Source organism: Topomyia yanbarensis, chromosome 1, assembly GCF_030247195.1.
Source record: "Topomyia yanbarensis strain Yona2022 chromosome 1, ASM3024719v1, whole genome shotgun sequence".
In the NCBI taxonomy this organism is placed as follows: Eukaryota; Metazoa; Arthropoda; class Insecta; order Diptera; family Culicidae; genus Topomyia; species Topomyia yanbarensis.
Genome location: NC_080670.1, coordinates 172,036,955 through 172,064,937, shown reverse-complemented (window position 1 = coordinate 172,064,937; position 27,983 = coordinate 172,036,955). Strand labels below are relative to the sequence as shown.

Sequence of the window (27,983 nt, the reverse complement as noted above, 5' to 3'; positions counted from 1 at the left end):
TGAATTGATACGAATAAATAAAATTATTACTTTTTTTACGTGTAATAATGAGCTGTCATAAATCTCAATTATTTTAAGCGTGTAAAGCCCAGTAAATTATTATTTTTCACTGGGGCGTCATCAGCTCTCGCCCTGTATCAAACATCTGTTGCCTAAAAAGTGTCAAACAACAAGCCGGGTAGCAGCTAGATTTATGATCGAACATTTTTGACAAATTTATAAGCAAATTGTTGAAATTTGCTGTTTCGTGCAGCTTGATCAAACGCGTGAATAACCAAGCAAAATGGATTCTGCCGGCGTGAGTTTCTGTTGTTCATTATTATAGTCATCAACACTCAGTTTATTTTTCACACAGGCAAGAATCTTGGAAATACTCAACCTCCCGCCAATGATGCGCTGTCCTGAATTGGGACTTCTCATTGACCGAGCCAGGTAGCTATAAGTGGATTAATATCTTCCTAGTTATGACGCGAAAATTATTTTTAGCCTCAAAGAGCTTCAGGACATCTACCCCCTGTTGATTAACTCAATATTCGGAATAAATACCGGAATCGGATGGGGTTTCCGAACAATGACACGAGATACGCATCCGCATGATTTCGATATACTCTACAACTTTTTCATTCCCATCGGGGGTCCAATGTTTCGGCTGTGCTACCGGTTGCTGAACGATTCATTGAAATATGAGCTTCCCATATCCTATCTTCCGGTAAGATTTAATTTCCGTAAACCTGATATAAAGCATAATATTATGCTTACGGGCTATCGTTGCAAATAAACATACAAATACAATATTCAAATTAACAGTACCAATCTAATAATAATTTTTTACAGCCTAAAATGCAACAGTTGCTTGAGAGTGGTCGTTACCCTGCATTTTACAGTGACATCATCAATGTAGATCCGTTTAGAAGGCAAATCGTATCACTTGCCTTAAGTAAGTCGATTCAAACTTAGATCAACTGATACAAGTTCTAATGGTTTTCTTTTCCCCCTCAGATGCGTTCGATTATTTTATTTTCTTTTTCGTGCTGCATGGAATAGTTTCCCCGCAACAACTTTGCCCAGCTGCCCTATCGCTCGGTAACGAAAAAGCCAAAACGTTGTACCTTATTCTGACTGCAGAATATCTGTGCACATTTTTGCCTAGCCACCCAGATTCAATTGTGCTGCCCCAAATTGTATGTGGCAGCATTAAAGTGTCCTCGCCTGCCACTATTCCGGTGATGCAGTAAGTATAAAAGTTGTCCATATTTTAATTACTGAAATTTAATTATCAGTTATCAGAATTTGTAATATTAGTAATAACTTATCAACAGGCCAACAAAATCACCAAAATACCTGCTGATGTCGGCGATTCATCATCACACTCCCGCGACGGCTACGTCCCATCAGCGCTCAACCAACAGCAGCTCGATAGAATCGTCTCGCGCTTACTGCTGGCGCTCGGAAACTGTGCTTTACGTTTTTATCGACTGTTGGCTTCGGCTAGACGTGGATGATTCGCGAGAACTTCCGAGCAACGAGTTCATCCGATGTGTCCGGATTCTTATCAAACAGCTTCATGCCTTTGGCAATAGTTCAGAGATGGACAACACATCGATGGCTCTTCTGCGGCAGTCGGCACAGCCACTCATGAATGCCAGAATATATGGCTTTCTGAAATCATTGATGGCTCGCTGGCCCTTGGACAGTTCGTTTTCGGATGTGCTGGAGCTGTGGCTTAGTTACATTCAACCGTGGCGGTACACTTTCAATCGAGATCTGAGTAACAGCGCCGATATGTCGATTACGCCAAGGCATGAAAGTTTTATCGTTGACAATTTGATTGTGTACACCCAGATTTTCGTTCAGTTGATTCCACGATTCGAGCGGATGGATTTGACCACACTCAGAAACGTGCTGATGCTATTCCGACTGCTAAAAGTATTCAGTCAAAGCAATTTGATCGATTTGCTGAACCAAAATGAAATCGTAATGTCATCGAATAACAATGCCAACCTTAACAATTCAACATTCAACGTTTCCGGGGCTTCCAATCGCAGTATGGGCAATCTGAGCACAGGTCTAAACCGATCCAGCGGTGAGTGGAAATCGTTTAATTCAAGCGGCGGTAGGCCTGGAACACCAGGAAATCGATCGACGGGGGAGGCAAACGATGATAGTTATGTGTTCATGTTTGGGGAGCAGTTTACCACAGAGATTGAGGAACTGTTGAAAAAGATTTACGTTTCCTCGTTGATTGCGAGTGAAAATTTAAGACACATTCAACAGGAGAAGAGCAACCGGTACCAGGGGGTGCTCAAGTACGTGTATAAAATTGTTGGATATTTTGACTACGACCCTGTTTATGCGGCGATGCTCAACGATCGGCAGAAAATCCCAGAAATTTTGGATGTTGCACTGTCGTCACTCGCTAGAATGTTTCAGGTAAGTACTGTTTAAGAATGATGATATGGCCATGGGCGGGTAACAGATTTCTGCGAACTGCTGAATTTTGCAGATGCGGACCAGTAGAACCTTCATTTTGTGGGGGTAATCTACAACGTCAATCATGTTATTTCCGACCGCGCCCATCGTCAACATTTCCACCTCTGTCAAGGTCTAGTCTACTCCGATGGAGAATTTTCCCGACGTCAAAAGTCTCTCTCAAAACCGTATCTCGATGCTGGTCGGTCAAGTGCCGAGGTAAGTCCTGCAATTCTGGATTGAGGAGGACTTCTGTTTCTCAGATGGACCGACGATGCCGTCTCTCACAGCACCTATCGGCTCCGTTGCTGGTTTTTCTACTTCCTCTAGTGATTCGCTGATCACTAGAAGCATCACACTGTCCGCAAAACTGGCAATTTTCACGCCCCTGGGGAGGCACAGCTTCAACACTCCGCAATACATATCATTCCAAAGGGTCGGCCGAGTATGGTACTCTGTGTAACGCCGGTTGCAGTTCATTTCTATCGTGAGTCGTTTAGTTTCTGATTATATGAGTCATTTAGGTCCAGTAGCCGTGAGCCACTTAACTCCCAGTTTTATCCGGATCTACTCGGATAGTCCACAGCGGTTAATCTACCCTACTGTGAATTCCTCGACGAATGTTTTTGTGAACCACTTAGCTCCCCACTTCGGCGCGATCTACTAGTCCTCAACGGGCCATGGCCAGTTCCTCTGCAGCTCGGAGAGTATAATCGTCACTCTTCTGTTGACAGTATCATAGATATGCTTGTCGTGGCGAGAATCCTAAAAACAGCTGCTTTTTACAGTCAATATCTTTCGGATATGGTGCAACATTAATAGGATGATAGCGAATGCCCCGAAATGATCCGTTATTTCCCTCTCGTAAGTGCTCAACAATCAAGTTTGATTACACTATTTCGCAAACTGTACTCAAGCAAGAACAATCATACAACGACCTGAGAATTTTGGTAGACTCCAAACTGAATTTTAAAAAGCATTTGAAATATATAGCGGGAGTTTTTCTTCTTACAGAGGACTGCGTCAATATTTACTGTTCAAAAAGGTTTCTGGTCATTTGGCCGACTTAACCGAAAGAGCCAATTGGCCGATTGCCATAAGGCTAAATGTCGTTTTTGTCGAATACTATTTGGCCGATTGCCGTTTATCCGAAGGCTATTTTACCAAATGTATTTAAATGTAAATTTAAACATTCTATGGATATTTTCCTTCTTTTTAACATGAGTTGTTCTTTCTATGTACTTCTTTGATATCTGCCTGCCTGAACGATATTTTCCATATTCTTCATAGAACGTGATAAGGTTTTCAATTTTCAGCAAAAGAGAAATGTCGATATACTACATGTATTCATTTCGGATAAGTTAGCTTATATAAGTTAATAAAAATGTTTATCCATTGTAGTATAGTTTACTAAGATTTTCTTCATTTTTCGAGATGATGGACTTCTTCAATTTAACCTTTTTAGACTCAAAAATCGAAAAAGTTTAAAGAAGCTTGAACTATACCATATTATGCTTGTTTCCATTGCTTACCTTGATTTGAGATGTTTGGTAACGTCCCACGGAATAACAGGCTTAAGTCATTTATATTTCGATCTCTTATTCCATCGGAGATTTTTGGCAAATAATCCTTTAATGTGTCAGGTTGCACTAAGGTAGGATATTGCTCTCATAAGCCTAATATGAACTCTTGTCTCAGATTACTCGACACCAACAATACTTACGCAAAATATTGGGAACGAACAACTAAAACATTCCTAGGTTGAGATGGATTTTTCATTCAAATTTTAAAAATTATTTAAAGAGATGATCAAGTTTAAAACCTAAATGTAGTACAAAGACCTTAATACTGCTCCGACAAACGTCACCTCGCACAAACGGATAATTATATTTAAACAGTAGAGTTTGAAATTTACGTAGAGCCTAATTGCGTCTTTCTGTATATACATGCTATTAATATATTGCTATAGATTGTGTAGATTACTGTGCAATAACAACTGCACTTCTATTGTCAAAATATTATCGATCGTACTCAGTCGAACCGAAGTTATTGTTCTTTTTTCCAATGTCGATATCGTTTTAGATCCACTTTTACAATACATTCAGTGACAGCATTCGGCTAAATGACATTCGGCCAAATTACCCTTTCGGTAAAATAACCCTTTTGGCCAAATGATCTTTTCGACCAAATAACCCTTTCGGCCAAATAACCCTTTCAACCAAAAGGACCCTTTCGGCCAAAGGACCCTTTCAGTTAAAAGGCCATTTCAGCCAAATGACCCTTTCGGCGACATAACACTTCCGGTGAAATGGGACTTTCGGCCAAATGATATTTTCGACCATATCACCCTTTCGGCCGAATGACTCTTTCGACCAAATGACCCATTCGATCGAATTTCTGTTTCGGTCAAATGACTCTTTGGGCAAATTACCCTTTTGGCTAAATTATCCTTTCGGCCAAATTACCCTTTCGGTCAAATTACCCTTTCGACCAAATAACCCTTTCAGCAAAATGGCTTTCGGTCAAATGACACTTTCGGCCAAATTATCCTTTTGACCAAATTACCCTTTCGGCCAAATTACACTTTCGGCCAAATTACCCTTTCATCCAAATTACCCTTTCGGCAAAATTACACTTTCGGCCAAATCACCCTTTCGGCCAAATTACTCTTTCCGCTAAATTACCTTTTTGGCCAAATAACCCTTTCTGCCAAATAACCCTTTCGGTCAAATGACCCTTTCGGTCAAATTACCTTTTCAGCCAGATGGCCTTTTCGGTCAAATGACACGTTCGGCCGAATTATCTTTTTGGCCAATTTTATCTTTCGGTAAAATTACATTTCCAGCAAAATCGCCCTTTCGGCCAAATCACCCTTTCGTCCAAATAACCCTTTCGGCCGAATGACTTACGACCAAATGAGACATTCGACGGTATTCCCCTTCCGGCCAAATTATCCTTTCGTCCAAATTATCCTTTCGGTCAAATTACCGTTTCGGTCAAATTAATCTTTCGACCAAATTACCCTTTCGGCCAAATGATGCTTTCGAACAAATTACACTTTAGGCCAAATAACCCTTTCATCCGAATGACTCTTTCGGCCAAATGGCCCATTCGACCAACTTTCCTTTTCGGCCAAATGATCCTTTCGTCCAAATGATCCTTTCGTCCAAATTACTCTTCCGGCCAAATTACCCTTTCGGCCAAATTACCCTGTCGGCCAAATTGCCCTGTCGGCTAAATTACCCTTTCGGCCAAATTACCCTTTCGGCCAAATTTTCCTTTTGACCAAATTACTCTTTCGGCCAAATTATGCTTTCAGCTATATTACCCTTTCGGCCAAATTACCATTTCGGCCAAATTACCCTTCCTGCCACATTACCCTTTCGGCCAAATTACCCTTTCAAACCAATGACTCGGTCAAATGACTTTTTCAGCCAAATCACCCTTTCGACCAAATTACCCTTTCGGCTAAATGACTCGTACGGCCAAATGACAATTTCGGCGAAACTACCTCTTTGGCTAAATGACACTTTCGGCCAAATGGCTTTTTCGGCCATATTGTCCTTTCAGCCAAACGTTCCTTTTGGCCAAATGACCATTTCGGCAAAATGACGCTTTCGGCCAAATTACGCTTTCGAACAGTTTATACTTTCGGCCATACGACCCTTTCGGCTCAATTACCCTATCTGGTCAAATTACCCTTTTGATCAGATCACCCTTTTGCCCAAATTACCCTTTCGGTCAAAATTACCCATTCGGCAAAATTGCCTTATTGGCCAAATTATCCTTCCGCCCAAATTACTTATTTTGCCAAGTGCCAATGGCTCTTTCGGCCAAATGATCATTTCGACCAAATGACCGATTCGATCAAATGGTCCTTTCGGCCAGATTACCCTTTCGACCAAATTACACTTTCGGTCAAATCACCCTTTCGACAAAATTACCCTATTTCCAATTTACCCTTTCGGTCAAACTATCCTTTCGCCCAAATTACCCATTCAGCCAAATTAACATTTCGACCAAATTACCCGTTTGGCAAAATTACCTTTTTGGCCAATTAAGCTTTCGGCCAAATGACCCTTTCGACCCAAGGGCCCCTTCGACCAAATGGCACTTTCGACCAAATGGCCCTTTCGGCCATATAGCCCTTTCAGCCAAACGTTCCTTTCGGCCAAATGACCCTTTCGGACAAATTATCCTTTCGACCAAATTACCCTTTTGGCCAAATTATCCTTTCAGCCAAATTACCCTTTCGATCAAATTATCCTTTCGAGCAATTTACCCTTTCGGTCAAATTACCCTTTCGGCAAAATTACTTCTCCGGCCAAATTACTCTTTCGACCAATTAACTCTTTTGACCCTTTCAACCAAATAAACCTTTCGATCAAATGACTGCCGATCAAATGACCCTTTCGGCCAAATTACCCTTTCGACAAAATTACCCTAGTGGCCAATTTACCCTTTCGGTCAAATTATTCTTTGTCCATTCGGACAAATTACCCATTTGTCCAAATTTCCCTTTCGACCAAATTACTTTTTCGGCCAAATAACCCGTTCGGTCAAATTAAATTTTCGGCCAAATCACCCTTTCGGTCAAATTACCCTTTCGGCCAAATTACCCTTCTAGCCGAATTGCCCTTTCGGCCAAATTACCTTTTCGGCCAAATTACCCTTTCGGCCAAATTACCCTTTCGACCAAATTACTCTTTCGGCCAAATTACCCTTTCGGCAAAATGACCCTTTTGGCCAATTAAACTTTACCCTTTCGACCAAATTATCATTTCGGCCAAACGTCCTTTTCGGCCAAATGACCCTTTCGGCAAAATGATCCTTTCGGCCAAATAACCCTTTTGGCAAAACGACCGTTTAGGCAAAATGACCATTTCCAAATTACTCTTTCGGTCAGATTATCCTTTCGGCCATGTGACCCTTTCAGTCAAATTACCCTATTTGGGCGTATTTTGCCCAAAAAAAAAATCAAATTATCCTATTTGGGCGTATTTTGCCCAAAAAAAAAATCAAATTACCCTATTTGGGCCCAAATAGGGTAATTGACCGAAAGGGTCATATGGCCGAAAGGATAATCTGATCTTTCGGTCAAAACTACTCTTTCGACAAAATTACCCTTTCGATCAAAAGACGCTCGGCCAAATTACCCTTTCGTCCAAATGACTGCCGATCAAATTACCCTTTCGGTCAAATTACCTTTTTGGTGAAGTTTTCCTGTCGGCCAATTTACCCTTTCGGCCAAATTACTTTTTCGGCCAAATTACCCTTTCGGTCAAAATACCGTTTCGGCAAAATTACCCCTTTCGGCCAAATTGCTCTTTCGGCCAAATTACCCGTTCGGCCAAATTACCCCTTCGGTCAAATTACCCTTTCGACAAAATTACTCTATTGGTGAATTTACTCTTTCGGTCAAATTATCCTTTCGCCCAAATTACCTATTCGGCCAAATTACCCTTTTGGCCAAATGACCCATTCGACCAAATGACCCTTTCGACCAAATGACGCTTTCGACCAAATGGCTCTTTTGGCCAAATTACCCTTTCGGCTATATGACCCTTTCGGCCAAATGACAATTCCGGTCAAATGACCCTTTCGGTCAAATTATCCTTTTGGTCAAATTACCCTTTCGGCCAAATGACCTTCGGCCAAAATACCCTTTAGGTCTAACAGCTTTCAGCGAAATGACATTCGGTCAAATGACCCGCTCGACGTAATGACATTCGGCCAAACAACACACCACTGCCTCAAAATTCTCTCACCTGTTAGTAATAATCTTAGTTTGTAACCGTTCATAATAACCCAAATTAACCATGACCGTCAAACGATTGTTGAAATAAATGCTAACAATCAACAACAAACTCTTAATTCAATCAACTTTATTTATCATTTCAGATCCCCCTCACCGAAGACCTATTCCGAGGTGAATCGATGCAGATTGACACCCCATCGCTGACCGAGCAGTCAACCAACACGATCTGGGATACCACCCTGGATTCGACACATTCTTCCCAGTCCTTTTCCCTATCGCCACAGCTTATGAAACGTCGTAAAAACTTACTGTGCTATACTGGTGACCCTGCGCTTCTCCCCATAACCGGCACTGAGTTTACGTTCTTGGTTCGATTTCTGCACCAGCTGTCGTGCAAGCTGAATCTGATGTTCGATAGTGAAATGGTCGACCTGTGGCATCGGAACGATATTTGGGGTAAACTCAGTCGTCAGGTGTTAAGCCCTCCGATAGTGACACAGACCTTCGATAAGTCCCAGGGAGTTTGCGTGCTGAAGCAGGACACTTTGGGTCCTAGAATTTGCCTTCGACTGCTGGCTTCCTACAAGTCATCGTTTGTGATACTATGCTCGTTCCTGTTCGGTTATTTGGTGTTCAACGCACCAAGCTACGGGTTCATGTTGCTCGTGGCGATAACGTTTATTTATTTGCTTATCAAATCGATTGTTGGCGATGTGACAACCGTTCGGATGGAACCAAGGCAACTGGATCGAACAGGTTAGTTCAATTGTTTTGTATCTTTTAAAAAATAGCATTTATTTGAATAATTTTTTTATTATAATAAAAATATTCGAGGAAAAATTTTGCTATGGTCATGGAAATGAGAGATTTTTTATTACACTGAAGTTACGTTTGACTAAATTGCTGGATGCGACTTAAATGGCGAAGCTAATAACATGATGACAACCTTTAACTACTATGAGATTCACTTCCCCAGCAGTCGATTGTGATTGTTTCACTCCTTGCTTCTCGAGCGCAACCATAGGCAAAAGAGGGCTCCGAGGCGGAACACAATTATCAGAGCACACAGGCACACGATGTCGAAGGTTAGATCCTCCACTCTGAAGTTGAACGTTTCGAGAATGATTTGACCCGAGCTAGGACAAGTTACGTTCATACGGGTGCAAGAGATCTCTCCTTCCTGCACCATACTCCACTGGTTGATCAGCAGTGCTTCGTTGGCATAACGAAACCACGATAGATAGGACAAGTACTCAAAGTAGGCCGGAACTGAGGCTGAATTTAGGAAGAATCCTCCAAAAATCAGGAACGGTATGATAACCGGAGGGCCTATTGAGAGCGCCATGGAAATTGAAGAGCTGGCACAGGAGATTAAATATCCTGAAAAAATAAATATTTGCCAAATTAAATAATCTTAACATTATAATGATTGACTCACCGAAAGATGTCGCCACATTTGCAACCAGCGTTACAATGAAAAGAGCCATAAAGTAGTGTTCCACACCGGACTTCAGTCCGATCATCGGATACGTAATCGAGGTGAACACAAATGGAATTATTATGAACAACGGAACTTCAGCAATAGTTTTCCCTAGAAAGTAGGTATCCACTCGGAACAAACGCGATCGCTTTTCTCGCAAGAACACTGGCAGCTCAGCAGAAAACACATTGATAACGGCAAACACATTTTGGAAGGTCATATTCGTTAAAAAGAGGAAAAGTGACCCATTGATGTTCATGACACCATCCTGGTCCATTTTCTGGCCGAAGTAGATCGTACCGATTAGCGTTGCAACCATCTGTAAAAGCTCATATAAACATCATGTGGAAACAAGCAAAAAAAAATCTTTAACGACGCCACTTACGGCAGTTTGAAGCAAACGAACTTTAACCAGCATTGGGTCTTTGAGCACCGTCAGCCAGGAACGCCACAGTACGTAGTAGAACTGAGTCCACCAGCTGGATCGGTATCCGGTTTTACTGGCGCCGTTCACCGGTTGTAGGAAAAACTGCTGCTCGACGTTCTTTCCAGCGCTGGCCGCATCCATCACCTCTCGCGCTGCCGGGCTGGTTGCGAAGGAGTCGCAAATTTTCTTAATCGTATCGCGGCATTCCATTTCCTTGTTCGGAGCGATGGCCAGCATCTGGACGTAGAAATCGGCCGGGTTGTAGTTGGGCGGGCAGGGGATTCCAAGTCTGGAAGTTGAAATTGGGAAAGTTAATAAAAAAGTTTGCACTAACATAAAATTCCGCTTCGCTTTAATACTTACTGCGAGAAAAACTCCGCCGCTTGGTAGGGTGAACCGAGGAACGCAACCCGTCCTTCCGCCATTAGTAGTATCTTGTCGAACAGGCAGTACAGCTCCGAAGAAGGTTGATGTATGGTTAGTATTATAGTCTTTCCTTTCATTGCCATTCCCTTCAGCACCTGTAGAACGCTGTGAGCCATAAAGGAGTCCAGACCGGAGGTGGGTTCGTCACAGAGTAACAGATGGGGATCGGTGAGAGATTCGGAGGCAAAAGCCAATCGTTTTCGTTCTCCCCCAGAAAGCCCTTTCATGCGTCCGGGGGAGCCAATGAGCGTGTTCGCGCATCTAGTTAGCGACAATTCCTGAAGTACTTCGTTTACTCGATTCATTTTTACACTTTTTGGAACATCCCTACCCATTCGTAGCATCGCTTGAAAGATAAGATGTTCCTTGGTGGTTAGGGCAGCTATGAACAGATCGTCCTGTTGCACGTATGCGCATCGAGCCCGCAACTGTTCTGCGTTTACCGGAATTCCGTTCAATGCTCGAAGTGAAGTTGGAGATACTTTCACCCCTGGTGGAGATCTGAATGCCAACGCATTGAGTAGAGTAGTTTTACCGGCACCGGAGCTCCCTAATACAGCCAAAAGCTCGCCACTTTTGGCCACACCGGTAACATTTTTCAACAGGTGTTTGCGAGGATTGAAGTCTTTCTTCTGGCGTGAAAAGCATGAACACAACCGACTGCAGAGTGATTCCTTCTTCGAATCACCAGGTGTCTCCCCAAATACGTCAATCTCTTTCCACGTGTACGTGAGCCGCTCATGCTGAGGAATTTGCCCTTTTACCGAACCGTAGCTTTTAGGCTTCCACACCTGGATTAGGGTGGATTTGTCATTGCTCTGGACACCATCGTCTGCTTCTTGGTAGCTGCTGGTACTGTAACGCTGTAAAATGAAAAATAAAGATATGATTACCAATCTATTCGAGTAATTTATTCGGAGGATGGAGGAAGGATGAAGGAAGATCTAACCCGTGTGAAAGAACTACTAGATGGGGCAGTAGAAAAACTTGTTTAAAGTAATACTTGATAATTGGATTTACATAGGAAGTAGCTGGAAAATCGTAATTCCGTGACTCGAAGCTTAACCGCCAGGTGCATTCGTAAATGGGTTGCTGATTTCGAGAGCGGATGCATAAAACGAAAGAATGAAAGAATCGTCAGGTCAGGATCATGATATTGATTAGGCGGAAGGAGGTGATATGGAGTGTTGATCTTAACGAATCTTCATATAACGAATACATTCCAATAAGTGGATGTTCAAGTGGTTGGAGATACGAAAATCTCTTTCCTAGTAGTAGCATACAGACCGTATTATCCTCTTCGAGGAATTTCTCGTAGCGATAAATGTGAATAAACCTGAAGACATGATTAATAACATGTAGGAACGTGCCCCCAACAATGCAGTAGAAATTCCTCGGCGGTGAATTTACTTTACTCCGACTGAGAGTTCCTCGGCGGCGGAATTTCTCCCGATGCCTCTGACCGTTACGAGAGCCATTTATCTCCCTGTTTTGTCGTTATCTACTCAGATAGTCAACGGCAGTGCATCTATTCTATTCACACACCAACAAAAAAGTGTGAGACTGGTCCGATGATTCCGGATGCAACGTAGCTTCCGGTTCGCTGGCCCATCGTTGACCCCTTATGCGACCTACTCGATCTAATTCCCGGCGGCCGAACTAGTCTGCTCACGGACTTCCCATTAGGGTACCTAGGTCGGTCCGGCAATTTTGGGTAGAGCGTGGTGTCTGGCACGCTGGCGCCTCACCACTTTCGGTGCAACGACGCGAACTACTCGAGCTAGTCCCCGGCGGAGAATCTGGCCGTCTCCACGGGGCGGTTGTCCAATGTTCCATTGAACCACTCGCCTGATGTTTTCATTAATAACGTTCCATATATTTTAATATCGATAAATTCTGTGCAAGATGTTATCTGGCTTGGTATCTGCCCCGCTGATAGCGAACACGCTTCACATTGAACCGAACCGTGCCCTAGTGTCTCTTCAATGTCTGTGCGCACTGGACAGAAGGGAGATTCCATGTGCCCTAATCAGTCCAGGTACTTTCTGTAGCAGCCATTTTCTAACAGAAATTGCGTCGGATGGACATTGACTTCTCCGTTCATCCATAAGAACAAGTTCGGGATCTTCCATTCACCGTGTTGTCCCATTCATCTTGTCACTTTCGCATGGTGTCAATCCGCCTTCTTCGCCGAATTCCTCTGGTATCTCTGTTTCTATAGCACTCTAGAGACTCTCGCAATAGCAATACAATTGATATTCTAGCAACGGCGCAGATTCTCGATATGGTCCGGTAGGCGCAAGCCATCCCTATGCTCAAAAACCTAAACGACTTGTTTCTTCAAATAATTGACATACGTGTGTTCACTATAAGCTTTGGAATGACATTCACTAAAGACGTACCTCTCCGGAAGCCCTAATGCATGTTGAACAGGCCGTTCTCAGTCTCATTGTACTTGGTTGCTTGCGCAGGATTACTGTCTGTAACAGTTATCCGAACGAATCCAAAAGATATATTGTCCTATACGCCGTCGGCAGCAACATCAGCTACTTTCAGCGATGCATTTCTTTAACTTATACCCTGACTATATTCGGGTTCTTCTTTATCTCTGTTTTCAGAACCAGGTTCGGGATTCCGTCTGGTCCTGGGGCCTTCTTCACGTTCATTGATTTCTCCATATCGATTAGCTCTTCGTTGATTATTCGGGCTTCTTCATAATCATCCTCCTCATTGTACTGTGGAAGCGGCCAAAAGCATTTCGATAACGACCTTCATCTTCTCCCGACATCTTTCAGGTGGATCAGTTGGGTCTTTTATCTTCGGCATGGTGGCTCTGTGGACGTTTCCATGAGGTTTCATGTTGTCTTTGCTGCAAAGCTCCCGAATACAGGCATTCTTGTTCAGCTTGATTGCTTTGTAGAGAGCGGTTCTTGCAGCTCGTTCGCCTCATTTGGTGTCATTACGAATCCTCTGACTTGTTCTCCGACCCAGGCAACCGTATCTCGGTTTCCCATTCCTCGGCATAATCACGTCGCATGCCTTTTATAGTACTGCCGTCAACTCGTTTGCATTTAGATTGAAGATGATGCCCACAAATTTAAGTTTTTCGACGAACACGTCCTTGTGAAAGATCTCCGTATTGGCGTATTCCACCTTCACTCGCTTATCTGCCTTCCACGTGATTCAAATTGAGTCCTGTTACCAATACTACCGTATCGCTTGATAGTCGCTGTGGGTATCTCATCACACTCCTGTCACCCCAAGGCTGCAGAAAGAGACATCGATGATGAATTCCTTACTCTCCCTGCGGTAAGTTCTGATGATAACTTGCAAGATATACATTAAGTTCTGCTGGTGCCTTCTTGATCATTGGCCGGCCAAAGCCCCTTTGAATCCAGTGTACTTTCCGACGATTATGTTAATCCCTTGTTCAGGTAATATTTCAGAGTTAAAATCTCTTCTGGTCCTCGTAAAAAATTATTTGATTTTCACAAATCTATTCTCAATTGGAACGTTTAGTATCTTCAAAGACTGCTAATAAAGTTCATACGAATCGGACCTACAGCTGTGGAAATACGGTCTGAATACTATGATTACATGTGGAATCTTTAATGTCAAAAGCCTTTCAGCAAACCTAAATCGCCAAGAGTTTGATTTGAATTCATATTTTTCTTTATTGCGCATTGTCCACTTACCTGGACTTTGCGCTTTCAAAGTGCGAGTATTCAAACTACTACTGAAAATTGCGAGCTGTCAAAACACATGTATTTTGAGTGATAAAGTTTTCTCAAAACAAAATTTCGATATCCAGGGATTCGTTGGATTCCGACTTAGCAAATTTCCTAGAATTTAAGAAAAGCAGAAATATTTGTCTTATAACTTTATAGGCTGCCAATATTTGCTGATATAAATTAAGTGTATCGGTATTGGGCACCAGACCATTGTGAAATCTAAGGAAATGAAAAACTTAAACTAGATTGCAACGATTACTTCAAGGCAATCCAAACTGTTTATAACTCGAAACAAACGTTTGGATATCATTCGAAAAAGATAAATCGAAGTTTATTTATTTATTTATTAACTGTCTTCGGTATACACCGTACACACACCTTTTAAAACTATATATTTCTTATTAATAACTTTTTATCTATGCTTGGAAACGTTTAAATCAAACACCGAAGAAGTTTCGTTAAATCTACGACAACATCTTTCCAGTGGATTATTTTGTCCATATGAAGTACGGTGTCTAGGGATCCACAACAGAGTGGCGTTACGAAGAACACGAGGAGGCGCATACCAATTAACGCCCGAGAGAAGATCTGGACTGTCGATATTACCTGAAAGAAAGTCGAAAACAAAACCTCTTTGCAGGAAGATACGGCGGATCGCCAGAGTCTGCAGACCGAGTAGCATACTTGTATCGGCATAAGGAGGCAATACAATCATGGAAGTTTCCTGAGAGCAAATCGCACAAAACATCTTTGAATTCGTTCTAGTCGGTCACTTGGAACGGCATGGTATGGTGCCTACACTTGCACGGCATACTCCAGAACACTTCTGATCAGGACACAGTAAAGTGCTCCGTGTTCCGCTTTAAGAAGCCCAGCATTCCGAAAGCCTTAGTAGTTTTCGCGGTGATATGGTCGGAAAAGCTCAACTTGTTATCGAAGAGCACTCCTAAGTCATGAATCGTGTCGACGCTTTCAAGTGTTCTTCCGTGTAGGCTGTATTCATAACGGCCTGGAGTAAGCAAGCGTCCGAAACTAATTATTTTGCATTTAATAACGTTGACTTCCATTCCGGTAAACGTGCACCATTCTTGAATAATACAGGTATCTTCTTGAATTACTACGGCGTCAAGTGCCGAAGCGATAGATTTTGAGATCGTCCGCGTAGACTTGATCCGGCTACAGATATCGCTAATAAACAAAATAAAAATAAGCGGGCCCAGGTACTGCCTTGCGGGACACCTGTGGGTGTTCTGAATGTGCTTGAGCGCGTGTTTTGTATACTCACGAATGCCGAGCGATCGGAAAGATACGATTGCAATTAGTTAGTCAGCCAGGTGGAAAATCCCAAGCGCTTTAATTTCAGGATTACAATGTTGTGCGGTACTTTATCGAAAGCTTTTGAAAAATTGATGCAAATTGCGTCCACCTGACGACGCTTCTCAACGGCGGGAAACAAATTAGAAGTGTAAGCTATCAGGTTAGAAGTTGTTGATCGTTTCGTGACAAACACGTGTTGATACTACGAGATAATGTTGGATGCAGCTGCATACGTGACGTTCTAGACCAGCTTTTCGAGAACTTTGGAGAGACAGTTTAATAATGAGACACTACTGTAATGTTCGACGCTGTAAATATTTCCAGCCTTATGGATAGGAACGATTGCAGCTTCTTTCCAGGCGATAGGAAAAATGCCTTCAGTGAGAGAGCGATTGAGAGTGTTGTTTACGAATGCAAGATCGGGGTTCCTCCCGTTCACATTCGTCAGTGAGCAGATCTGGTGCAGACCACCTGCAACCATAGATCACAGCTATTTCTTGTTCCGATGAGGCATTAATAGGTAGATAACATTTTAGATCGTTATCGAGCGACCATTGAAAGCGTGGAAGATTGTAAACTCCAAAAACAAGAACAGTGTCGTTGCTGCCAGCATTGTCTAGAATTGTTCGAACGGCATTAGCGTGAGCGTGGTACAAATCCGGATCACTAAGTTTAGCTGCGAAACTGCGAGTTTGTTCTTTACCGCTATTAGGACGCCACCGCCTCGGCGCAGATGACTGGTTGTTGAGTTGCGGTCGCAGCGGTATATTACGTAGTTCGACGAGAGTTCAGCGTTTAATATGTTTTCGCGCAGCCAAGTTTCCATTAGTACAATGACCGTCGTAATTACTAAAAGAAAGCGCTAGATGAAATTCTTGTGTTTTCGTTTTCATTCCTCTCACCTTCTGGTAGTACACGGAAAGAAACTGCTCGGAATATGCAACAACTTCGGGAACAGGCAATATAGGAAGTAAAACAGGCGATGTAACTAGTTGGGAGGGGGCTAAGAGCAGTGGAGGTCATCGTTGCTGATTCGGGCGCCTTCGGTTTCCAAAAACCTTTCTGGAATCCGACTTCTCTTCGAACTCATGAAAAGAAATCCCAACTGGCCATGTAGATGCCGCCATAGCCTTATCTTTGAGATCCATGGGCATGCCAACTTTGCAGGAGACAAAATTCAGCGTATTAGGATCTCTGCGATGAGGGACCAACTTCACAACAGTGATGTCCGAATTTCCGAGTTTATCCGCCGCTAAGTTAACCAGATATCTGTCAGTTTCGTGGCCCTGACTTAAAATTTGCTCCGCGGCTGTTCAGCACTATTAGCGTTTAGGAAACAAAATTCCAACAAGGTCATATTACGTTCTTTTGAAATCTGGTTGGAAAATCCTAACGTGGTGGACAGATTCATTCTAAAACCCATACCAGCCTGGGGTACTTCGCACTATCAGACGGAAATTATCCTCAATAGTAACTCATCGGCCAGAACAGATGCGGAAAAGAGAATGTTTTGTTATTTTATTGTTTTATTTGAAGCAGGGAAAAGCCCCTGGAGCTAGGTTTCATTCAAATCCTGTTTCCAGCAGGCATAAAACCTCCTCATCTTTTGTACCAACAAATAATAAACATCCAAATGATACATTCCACAGCTTATTTCTACAGCTAACATTACCGGTATAATTTTAATAACGTATAACTAATATAGGGAAAAAATCTAACTTGACAAGAGTTAATAAACAATCGCGTTACGGGAAAAAGGAAAGTCAAAGACCTCGTAGCTCGTCGCTGTTGTGCTATCTTATGACAAACGCCATTTTGGGGTAAACTGAGTTAGATATGCTACATTACTTGTTTGAAAAATCTCCACAAAGTGGCGTTTTCAGAATTTAGAAATTCTACTAAAAACATGATGAGAAACTGTAAGTTTTTTGCTTCAAATCACTATATCTAGGGTTTGGCTCAAGTTATATTGAAGTTTCAGACGGTTTTATGTGTGAAAATGTCTGAGGAACGCAATGGTATAAACATTTTTGAAAGAAAATTATACGAGTTGTGAGAAAAACACAATTTTTGTTTTGAACTGGAAATAAAAGATATTTGGCAACACTGTAATCAAGAATAACAATTTTTTCTAGATTCCCTGACTCATTTCCTTAAAAATGCATTTCACCGAATGTTTATAGACCATATGAACTCAAAGATATGAATAAAAGTTAAAAAGTGATGATTTTTTTACATGGAAAATTTTCCATGCACGATTAGGACACGTCATACAAATTTTGTCATCAATACACGCCTATGACACGTGTGAGTGCGACTTTTGTTTACATTCATAGTAAAAACTCGCAATACAGTCAACCGATCTTCGTAATATTTGAGAGATTAATGCAGAATAGATAGAAGCATCAATTGTCTTCTTTGGATTGTTTATACCATTTATAAGTTTCAAGGTATTCAATCTCAAACTTTAAAAATCGTTTTTCTCGAAATGTGCTAAATGGCGCTTGTCATAAGATAGCACAACAGCGACGAGCTTCTGTCGAATTCTACTCAACGCCAATAATTGATTCTGGTGATAAGAGACGAAAGAATGGATTAGATCGATTTCAACGTCGACGGATATTTAAATCCAATTGCTATAGAATAACAGGACAATCGAATCGTAATTGGAGTAGATCGGCGATAAGATTGATTTGGAAACATTCCGACGAACGAATAGAAGATCAGGGTAGGCCGGAAGATTTCGCGGGTCTCTCCATGCAAGTCGCCGAAGTGTGAATCGGGCAAATTTACGTTGGGCAGCTTTGCTAAGATGAATATTGTTTTTGTAATAAGGTGCCCAAACAACATATGCATATATTCAAGCGTAGAACGAACCAAAGCACGATATAGTGCCTTTAAGTAGTGAGCATCAACGAATTTTCTTGTAACACGAAAAATAAATCCCAAAAATTTCGTAGCTTTGGAAATGGTGTATTCAATGTGTACTTTAAAATTCAGTTTTGAATCTAGCAGAACTCCCAAGATCCTCACGGGCGATTCACGTTGTAGAGCAACCTGCGAAATGTTCGACATGGCAATAATTTAAGAATATTTTCAACCGAGATTGTAAGAATTCAGCATTGGTGAAAGTTTTAACAAGGTGGAATAGTTTAAAGTCGTCGAAAACGAATAGCTTCATGCATTTAGCGAGAGGCAGAAGTCGTTGAGGTAGAGCAAGAATATCAAAGGAGCAAGAACACTACCCTGAGGAATCTCATAGTTAACAGGAAATAGAGAGGTCGTACCCAATGATGCCACAAGTACAGATTTATCTAGAAAGGTACAGAATTTTGAAGTGTTTTTGGTACAGATTCTGTACGGTACGGATTACAGATTTTTGTAAAAAAGTACTGATTGGTGCAGATTTTTTTGTTTGACAGCAAGATAAAAAAATTTGACACTATAATAACCAGTAAATAGGAGGTAAACGTCGACTTAGGCCGCTGATAGCGTGATGACGAGAAGATGAAATGGTTCTGGTACTGACTGAGCTTGAACTGAAGCTGACATTAGAATGCGATGTGCGAGAAACCTGCTTCTAGCAAAATCATCCATTTTTTCCGCTTTCAGAGTGAAAGCCGAGCAAATCTGTTCGGAGTGTTCATGTATAGTTTAACATGTTCCATCTGATTTGCTGCAGGCAGGTTTCTGGCATCCTAATGTATAGTAATGCTGCAGCTGATATTGACATAACCCAGTCCAATTTATCCGGAATTTTGACTGGTTTCAAATAAAACAACCGATTCCGAGCCAGAATTTCTGATTTGGTTTCCTCGAATAAAAATTCAGTATAAGAAAAATTATTTTTTTTCAAAACAGCTTTGTTATTGTTTGGGTACAGAATCCGGTACACATTTTTCTAGAGAAGAGTACAGATATGAAATACTTTTTAACTCCCGGTACAGATTTAATTGTGGCAACACTGTCGTACCATCTCTAACTTTACGATCATTTCGCATCCCGATAGATAGGAGTAAAGCCGATTCAACAAAGAGCCCCCATATCCAAGCTTGCCTAGATTAGAAGCTGTTATCTCTTCTCGAAAGTTGCCGAAAAGTCGGTGGATATGGATGCTGCAGATAAAGAAGCTAGCGCGCTGGTTCAAAACAACACCTTTACCTCTTTTTCAAAAAACGGGCAATATAGAAGATCATCATCTGGTCCAGGATTTGATGAAGGCCTCACCTTACTGCATGCTGAGTTAATTTTGACTTGAATCTATCAGGACTGGTTATTTCTCAAGAGTGTTCCGAGAAGGATCTTGAAGTTATATTAGATTCTAAGTCCCTTTTGAAACAACACGTACCATATGTCATTAGTCGAACCTCACTAATGTTAGGGATCATCTTCCGTACTGCCAAATCATTTACGGATAGATACTGTCTGGAAACAAGTTCTAGAGATGCCATAACTCTCCGAGCTCTCGATCGAAGCAGTTCGTTTTCCGGTGCTGTGCATAAAGTGAACAAGAATATATATTGACAGTGAAGGTCAACTATTGTTTGAGGCAGTCTTTGTTCGCCGGTGCCCAGGCTGGTGAAGTGAATACCAGAATTGCCGGACACGCCGCTATATAAGCTAAGTATTATTTTTCTTTCTTTCGTTTCCCTTTCCCCGATCGGTCTACTTGTCCCTTTCCCCTGAATACAAGTTTCATCTCTCGTTTACACCACGTGCTATCCTCGTGCCTAAATGGCCGAGGGCGAAGGAACATTGGATGGGAATGATATTCCCATGGATTTACCGGATAAACCCGATATTACTCCCTCCCCTGATTCCCCCAGTCCTCCCCGTATTAAAACATACCCAGCCAGTTCAAATGGACCCTGGGTGGTGTATTTCCGGCCCAACACGAAATCGCCCAATATTCTAGAAATATCACGGGAGCTGACTGCTAACTACCCGGCCGTAGCTCAGATAACACGTGTTCGAGCTAATAAGATACGCGTTATAGTAAATGACCTCGATCAGGCGAACCAGATTGCTCGCAGCGAGCGTTTTACGAAACAATTCAGAGTGTATGTGCCTTGTAGGGCAGTGGAGATCGATGGAATAGTCGCCGAACCGGGTCTAAAGTGCGAAGACCTGTTGAAGTACGGGGTTGGCTGCTTTAAGGACCCTTCACTTCAAAAGGTGAAGATTCTGGAATGCAAGCAATTGTATTCCGCAAAAACAGAAAATGATAAGACAACTTATTCTCCGTCAGACTCGATTCGGGTGACTTTCTCCGGGTCTGCTCTTCCCAACTATGTCCTCCTGGATAGGGTTCGCTTACCCGTTCGCCTGTTTGTACCGCGGGTAATGAACTGCAGCAATTGCAAGCAACTGGGCCACACAGCCACTTATTGTGGCAATAAAAAACGGTGCGGCAAATGCGAGGGAGAGCATGAGGATGACGCTTGCGGTGGAGAAACTGAGAAGTGTATTTACTGCGGGGGCCCTCCGCATGCTCTTAAGTCATGCCCGGTGTACAAGCAGCGCGGGGATAAAATTAAGCGCTCCCTTAAGGATCGCTCGAGGTACTCTTATGCAGAAATGCTAAAGAATGCTTCGCCATCTGTCCCTTCCGAAAATTCCTTTGCTCTTTTGGCTGGCGTTGAGCAAGAATCTGACGACCCACAAGAGGGAACATCATTGGTTAACCCAGGGGAATCCAGGAAGAGGAGAAATCTAGCCTCCCCTACATTGCCTCGTAAGGGTGCCAAGGTGTCGTCCACTCAGAGTGCGCCATCTACAACCAATAAATCCAACGGAAGTGATGCACAAAAGCCGAAGCAATTTGCTCCAGGACTTGGAAATATTAATTCTAACAAGGAGTACCCACCACTTCCAGGGACACCAAAAACCCCAAGTGTCCCCGTTTTTCAAACAGATACTCAGTCCAGTAACGGACTAATGAAATTTTCTGACATAGTGGACTTAATTTTCACAGCTTTCAATGTTACTGATCCTCTTAAAAGCCTTCTGATACGTTTTCTCCCTATAGTGCAAACATTTTTGAAGCAGTTGACTACTAAATGGCCCCTCCTTGCAGCGATCGTATCCTTCGATGGCTAAGTCATCGAACGAGGTCACCGATTCGATCACTGTTCTACAGTGGAATTGCAGAAGTATCCTCCCGAAAATCGATTCCTTCAAATTCTTACTAAACAGTTTAAAATGTGATGCTTTCGCATTATGTGAAACCTGGTTAACTTCTGATATAAATCTCAACTTCCACGACTTTAATATAATCCGTCTGGATCGAGAAAACCCTTATGGAGGAGTACTTTTGGGGATCAAAAAGTGCTATTCTTTCAACCGAATTAACCTCCCTTCGACACCAGGCATTGAAATTGTCGCTTGTCAAGTTTTAACCAAAGGTAAACCTTTGCATTGCTTCCATCTACATTCCTCCTAGAGCCTCGGTAGGGCACCGAACGCTTTGTAATATCACGGAATCCTTACCGGCACCGCGGCTAGTTCTGGGAGACTTTAACTCGCACGGTACGGTATGGGGTTGTCTTCATGATGATAATAGATCAACATTAATCCAAGATCTTTGCGACAATTTCAACATGACCATCTTAAACACGGGAGAAATGACGCGGATTCCTACACCACCAGCACGCGCAAGCGCGTTGGATTTATCGCTTTGCTCGACATCGCTACAGTTAGATTGCATGTGGAAGGTGATCCCTGATCCCCACGGTAGCGATCATTTGCCTATCGTGATTTCAATTGCTAACGGTTCAAGACCATCGAAAACAATCAATGCCTCGTACGACCTCACACGGAACATTGATTGGAAGAGTTACGCGACCGCGATATCCGTTAAAATCGAATCCACTCAAGAACTTCCTCCGGAGGAAGAGTACAGGTTTTTGGCTGGCTTGATTCTCGACAGTGCGAATCAAGCTCAGACTAAACCAGTACCCAGCGCGAATACCCATGGACGGTCTCCCACACTGTGGTGGGATAAAGAGTGCTCAGAGCTGTACGCGGAGAAGTCCACTGCATATAAGGCCTTCCGGGAAGACGGGTTACCCGCTAGCTATCAACAGTACGCGTCGATAGAAAGGCGAATGAAGAGTTTAATAAAAGCCAAAAAACGCAGTTATTGGCGCCGGTTCGTCGACGGGTTAACGAGAGAAACAGCGATGAGCACTCTTTGGGGTACGGCTCGACGTATGCGTAACCGTAATAGTACCAACGAGAACGTGGAATATTCAAACCGTTGGATATTCGCTTTCGCCAAGAAGATCTGTCCGGACTCTGTCCCGGCACAGAAAACGTGCCGCGCCGCGTCATCTCCCGATACCGCGAACGAAACACCGTTTTCGATGGTGGAGTTTTCACTTGCTCTCTTATCATGCAACAATAACGCCCCAGGGTTAGACAGAATCAAATTCAACTTGCTGAAGAATCTACCTGACACTGCAAAAAGGCGCTTGCTGAACTTATTTAACAAGTTTCTTGAGGGTAACATTGTCCCTCATGACTGGAGGCAAGTGAAGGTCATCGCCATTCAAAAACCAGGAAAACCAGCCTCCGACCACAACTCGTATCGGCCGATTGCAATGCTGTCCTGTATTCGGAAGTTGTTCGAGAAAATGATCTTGTTTCGCCTCGACAATTGGGTTGAAGCAAATGGCTTACTGTCAGATACACAATTTGGCTTCCGCAAAGGCAAAGGGACGAACGATTGCCTTGCGTTGCTTTCTACAGAAATCCAAATGGCCTATGCTAACAAAGAGCAGATGGCATCAGTCTTCTTGGATATTAAGGGGGCTTTTGACTCAGTTTCTATCAACATTCTGTCAGAGAAGCTGCACCAGCATGGTCTTTCACCAATTTTAAATAACTTTTTGCTAAACCTGTTGTCTGAAAAGCACATGCACTTTTCGCATGGCGATTTAACAACATCGCGATTTAGCTACATGGGTCTTCCCCAGGGCTCATGTCTAAGTCCCCTGCTCTACAATTTTTACGTGAATGACATTGACGATTGTCTTGCCAATTCATGCACGCTAAGGCAACTTGCAGACGACGGGGTGGTCTCTGTTACAGGGCCCAAAGCTGCCGACTTGCAAGGACCATTACAAAATACCTTGGACAATTTGTCTGCTTGGGCTCTTCAGCTGGGTATTGAGTTCTCCACGGAGAAAACTGAGTTGGTTGTTTTTTCTAGGAAGCGCGAGCCGGCGCAACTCCAGCTTCTATTAATGGGTGCAACGATCAACCAGGTTTTCACATTTAAATATCTCGGGGTCTGGTTCGACTCTAAAGGTACCTGGGGATGTCACATTAGGTATCTGAAACAGAAATGCCAACAAAGGATCAATTTTCTCCGAACAATAACTGGAACATGGTGGGGTGCTCACCCAGGAGACCTGATCAGGCTGTACAAAACAACGATATTGTCGGTGATGGAGTACGGGTGTTTCTGTTTCCGCTCCGCTGCGAACATACACTTCATCAAACTGGAGAGAATCCAGTATCGTTGCTTGCGCATTGCCTTGGGTTGCATGCATTCGACCCATACGATGAGTCTCGAAGTGCTGGCGGGCGTTCTTCCGCTAAAAAATCGATTTTGGGAACTCTCATATCGATTGCTCATCCGATGCGACATTCTGAATCCGTTGGTGATTGAAAACTTCGAGAGGCTCGTCGAGCTTAATTCTCAAACCCGATTTATGTCCTTGTACTTCGACTACATGGCACAGAGCATTAATCCTTCTACGTATACTCCCAACCGTGTTCGTTTCCTAGATACTTCTGATTCTACTGTATTCTTCGACACATCCATGAAGGAAGAGATTCGTGGAATTCCGGACCATATACGCCCTCAAGTGATCCCCAATATATTTTATAATAAATTCCGAGAAGTCGACTGTGACAAAATGTTCTACACTGACGGATCAAATCTCGATGGGTCCACTGGCTTCGGTATCTTCAACAATACTATCACCGCTTCATTCAAGCTCAATGATCCCGCTTCAGTTTACGTCGCAGAGTTAGCTGCAATTCAGTACACCCTTGGGATCATCGACACTCTGCCCACAGATCACTACTTCATCATTTTGGACAGCCTCAGCTCTATCGAGGCTCTTCGTGCGGTGAAGCCTAAAAAGCAATTCCCGTATTTTCTGGGGAAGATACGGGAGTCCTTGTGTACGTTATCTGAAAAATCTTATCAGATTACCTTTGTTTGGGTCCCCTCTCATTGTTCTATCCCGGGCAATGAAAAGGCCGACTCATTAGCAAAGGTGGGCGCATTAAATGGTGACATATACGAAAGACCAATCTGCTTCAACGAATTTTTTAGTATTTGTCGTCAGAGGACACTCAACAGTTGGCAAACCTCGTGGAGCAATGGTGAACTTGGACGATGGCTACATTCGATTATCCCAAAGGTATCAACGAAACCTTGGTTCAGGGGGATGGATGTAGGTCGGGATTTTATTCGTGTAATGTCCCGACTTATGTCCAACCACTACACCTTAGATGCACATTTGCGGCGTATTGGGCTTGCGGAGAGTAGTCTGTGCGCTTGTGACGAGGGCTATCATGACATCGAGCACGTTGTCTGGGTATGCGCCGGGTATTTGGACGCCAGGTCTCAGTTAAAGGATTCCCTTCGGGCCCGAGGTAGACCACACAATGTCCCAGTCCGAGATATGCTGGCAAATCGTGATTTCCCCTATATGTCCCTTATTTATACTTTCATAAAAACGATAAATATCCCAATTTAGCCCCTCTCTTTTTATTTCTCGTTTTTAGAAGTTTCCTCTTGCCGTGTGGAACCGATATGCTTCAGACTGCCACTATGTAACCGCCGTCGCCCTTATCACTACGGAATCTGAAGCGAGAGCGACTCGAGGTTCGAAGGATTCCCTTTGAAGGATCCCCCGCGGGTCCGAAGAATACCATCCGCCAATCCGACCTACTAGACTGAGGCGCAAATTTGTTTCGCTGATCTCCCGTTTGCCTGAAAGTTGCAAGTTTTGCTCTTCTCTACCGGTCACCATCTACGCCTTCTCTCCCCTGTCCTTGATACAACTACTTCTACACCGATTTTGGAAATGACCAAGCATAAGTATCCGATAAAAAATCAAATTTGTATTCCATATTCCTAGTTTTAAGATAGTTGTAATTTCTACTCTTTGTTAAAACTATTGTCCCCCATCTTGTAAATAGAATTGTATCCCTAGTTTTAAAACATCTGTGAAATTTTTCATAAATATTTGTTCCCCCTTTTGTGTACCAAACTATATTGTTAGTTTTAAGATAACTGTAAATATTTCCTAAAAAACTATTACTATTGAATTCCTTGTTTTAAAATTTTTCATAAAAAAAAATCTTTTGCCCCCTCTCTTATATATAGAATTTTTTTTCTAGTCTTAAGATAGCTGTAAATTTTTTCTCTTTTATAAAAAAAATATTTCAACATTGTAACCTCCTAGTTTTAAGATATTCAAAATGTAAAAACAAAAGAATTCGGCACCGCCAAGCTAACGCATTTGTGCCTATCAAATAAACGAAATGAAAAAAAAAAAAAGTTCTAGAGATGGGCAAATCGATTCAGTTTAATGAGCGAATCGTGTACGGATCCCTCACAAAAATAATCGCCTCTTGAACGATTCAGTGATTCATTTAGGAAGATTAAAGAAATATCTATTTGATATTAGTTTAGAGTAGATTTTTGGTTCCATATATACAAATAAGTGTTCATCGCGCTTATTCATTTTTATATGACTCAGATACACAGTAAGCTGTCCAGCTAACTGACTCCATTTGCTAGCATCTTGTAATTATCATATTTCTTCATTAGTTCAATTCGGCGCATTCATTCAGTTATTTTCGGTTTAGAGTTAATTTTGGTTTTGTGCTCCGAATGGGAAAATCGAGCAAAAATACACCAGATATAGATTACGCAGTTGATTGATGTCTTAAAATGTAACATATGTCACCTTCTGCCTTTATTTTGATCACATAATATATGATAACAAATAAATGCTTTTGTTGGTCGTGAATTTATATTTCCTCTGAACTGAAGGCATTCGACTCTGCATGAAACTTCGGTCAGGTGGGGATTGAATGAAGGAGCGAGGCGTTGAAACTGAATGCTGATTTTGGTAAATGCAAGCAGAAATAGGCAACTTTTACAAACAGTAAGTATTACTAAATGTTGCAATTATGGATGCCCCCAAGACGTTCTTTTTTCAAAAGAATCGCAAATTTTTAAAAAAGAATTCACTCTTTCCAGAGTCGGTTCATTTGATCGATTCGCGATTCACTCCTCCGTCTCTTTTCTATTCCCCAGTCCGGTCATCTTTGGAATATTGTTCGACGATTTGAAACTGACACTATAGGCACGATAGCGATCGTACTGAAGATGTTCAAATTTATTCGATTTGCTCTGAGACAGCTTTTTTTGGCGCGATACTTTTCGGCTACCTAGCGACAAGAGCCCCTGTTAACGAATTCAACTCGAGGCAATCCAGAAACGCGAAAACAGACAGCAACAGACCTGTTGTCAGCACGCATCGATTAATGATGAAATTAACGTTCAAGCTGGAACTAAAACGTGGCGCAGCAATATTCTCCTGATAATACCTCTTCGGCGGTTTAGCTACACAGCGAATGGGGCCATCACGGGATTACAAGGCATTTTTAATCGTGTGACACATTATTGTTTGACTTCCATTTATTCCGTAATGGGATAAGGTTCCTGAATTTTTCAAGAGTTTTTAGAATAGGATATCATTATTTCGACGATTGCGACTTGTTAATGATTTACGTTAATAAATAAATTGGGAAGTTTTTTGATATCCCCTTTCGAATTAAGATCTCGTCTTCCCCCGCAAAATCAGTCCGTCAAAACCAATTCGATGGGACTCCGTTGGCGAATCAATCGTACGAATAGTCGGCATTCTTTCTCTCGGTGGTAATTCAAAACTCATTGGTGGTTGAGCGGCATACTGTTGCAATGCAGGGCAAATATACATTTGATTAAACCAGTCGCACAGAAGAATATGACAAGAAACACGTGTAAAATGAGACAAAAGTACTATACGCCTGGAGTAAATTAAAAGTCATACTCAAGTAAATAAGAAGGTATCATGTTTATGTTGTCACTATAGCTGTACACGTTCAGTGTTATTATCCCATCGCTGCCGGTCTCAATCCGCATAGCCGTGCATTATTTACAGCGAAGCATAAAATATATGTGTACATTAGGGTGGTTGAAATTTCGGAATACCACCCTAGATTCATAGATTTGTTCAATATTGATCTGAAAACCGTACGAAGTCTTCAACGAAATATTGATTGAACCCTTATTTTGACCCT

The 27,983-nt window shown here is 42.3% G+C and overlaps 2 protein-coding genes across 4 annotated transcripts in view; one reads left to right on the top strand and one right to left on the bottom strand.

Annotated features, from left to right (window-relative positions):
• Positions 1-66: 66 nt before the first annotated feature.
• On the top strand, positions 67-9,087 carry LOC131681470 (sphingomyelin phosphodiesterase 4). Its single transcript, XM_058962280.1, has 7 exons — positions 67-298; positions 356-432; positions 487-709; positions 835-937; positions 1,000-1,231; positions 1,320-2,430; positions 8,371-9,087. The coding sequence occupies exons 1-7, from the start codon at positions 284-286 to the stop codon at positions 8,986-8,988; spliced, it is 2,379 nt and encodes a 792-aa protein (XP_058818263.1). The 5' UTR covers positions 67-283; the 3' UTR covers positions 8,989-9,087.
• The window catches only part of LOC131681477 (protein white), a 44,872-nt gene continuing 25,892 nt past the window's right edge, over positions 9,004-27,983 (bottom strand). For 2 of the 3 annotated variants that reach the window (XM_058962292.1, XM_058962295.1), the window contains 5 exons: positions 11,581-11,652; positions 10,498-11,423; positions 10,093-10,423; positions 9,666-10,026; positions 9,004-9,607 (listed from right to left, as the gene is read on the bottom strand). In XM_058962292.1, coding sequence (XP_058818275.1) covers positions 9,222-9,607; positions 9,666-10,026; positions 10,093-10,423; positions 10,498-11,423; positions 11,581-11,652 — 2,076 coding nt within the window. In that variant the 3' untranslated portion in view covers positions 9,004-9,221. The remainder of the gene's footprint in view (positions 9,608-9,665; positions 10,027-10,092; positions 10,424-10,497; positions 11,424-11,580; positions 11,653-27,983) is intronic. The other variant, XM_058962301.1, reaches the window with a different exon arrangement.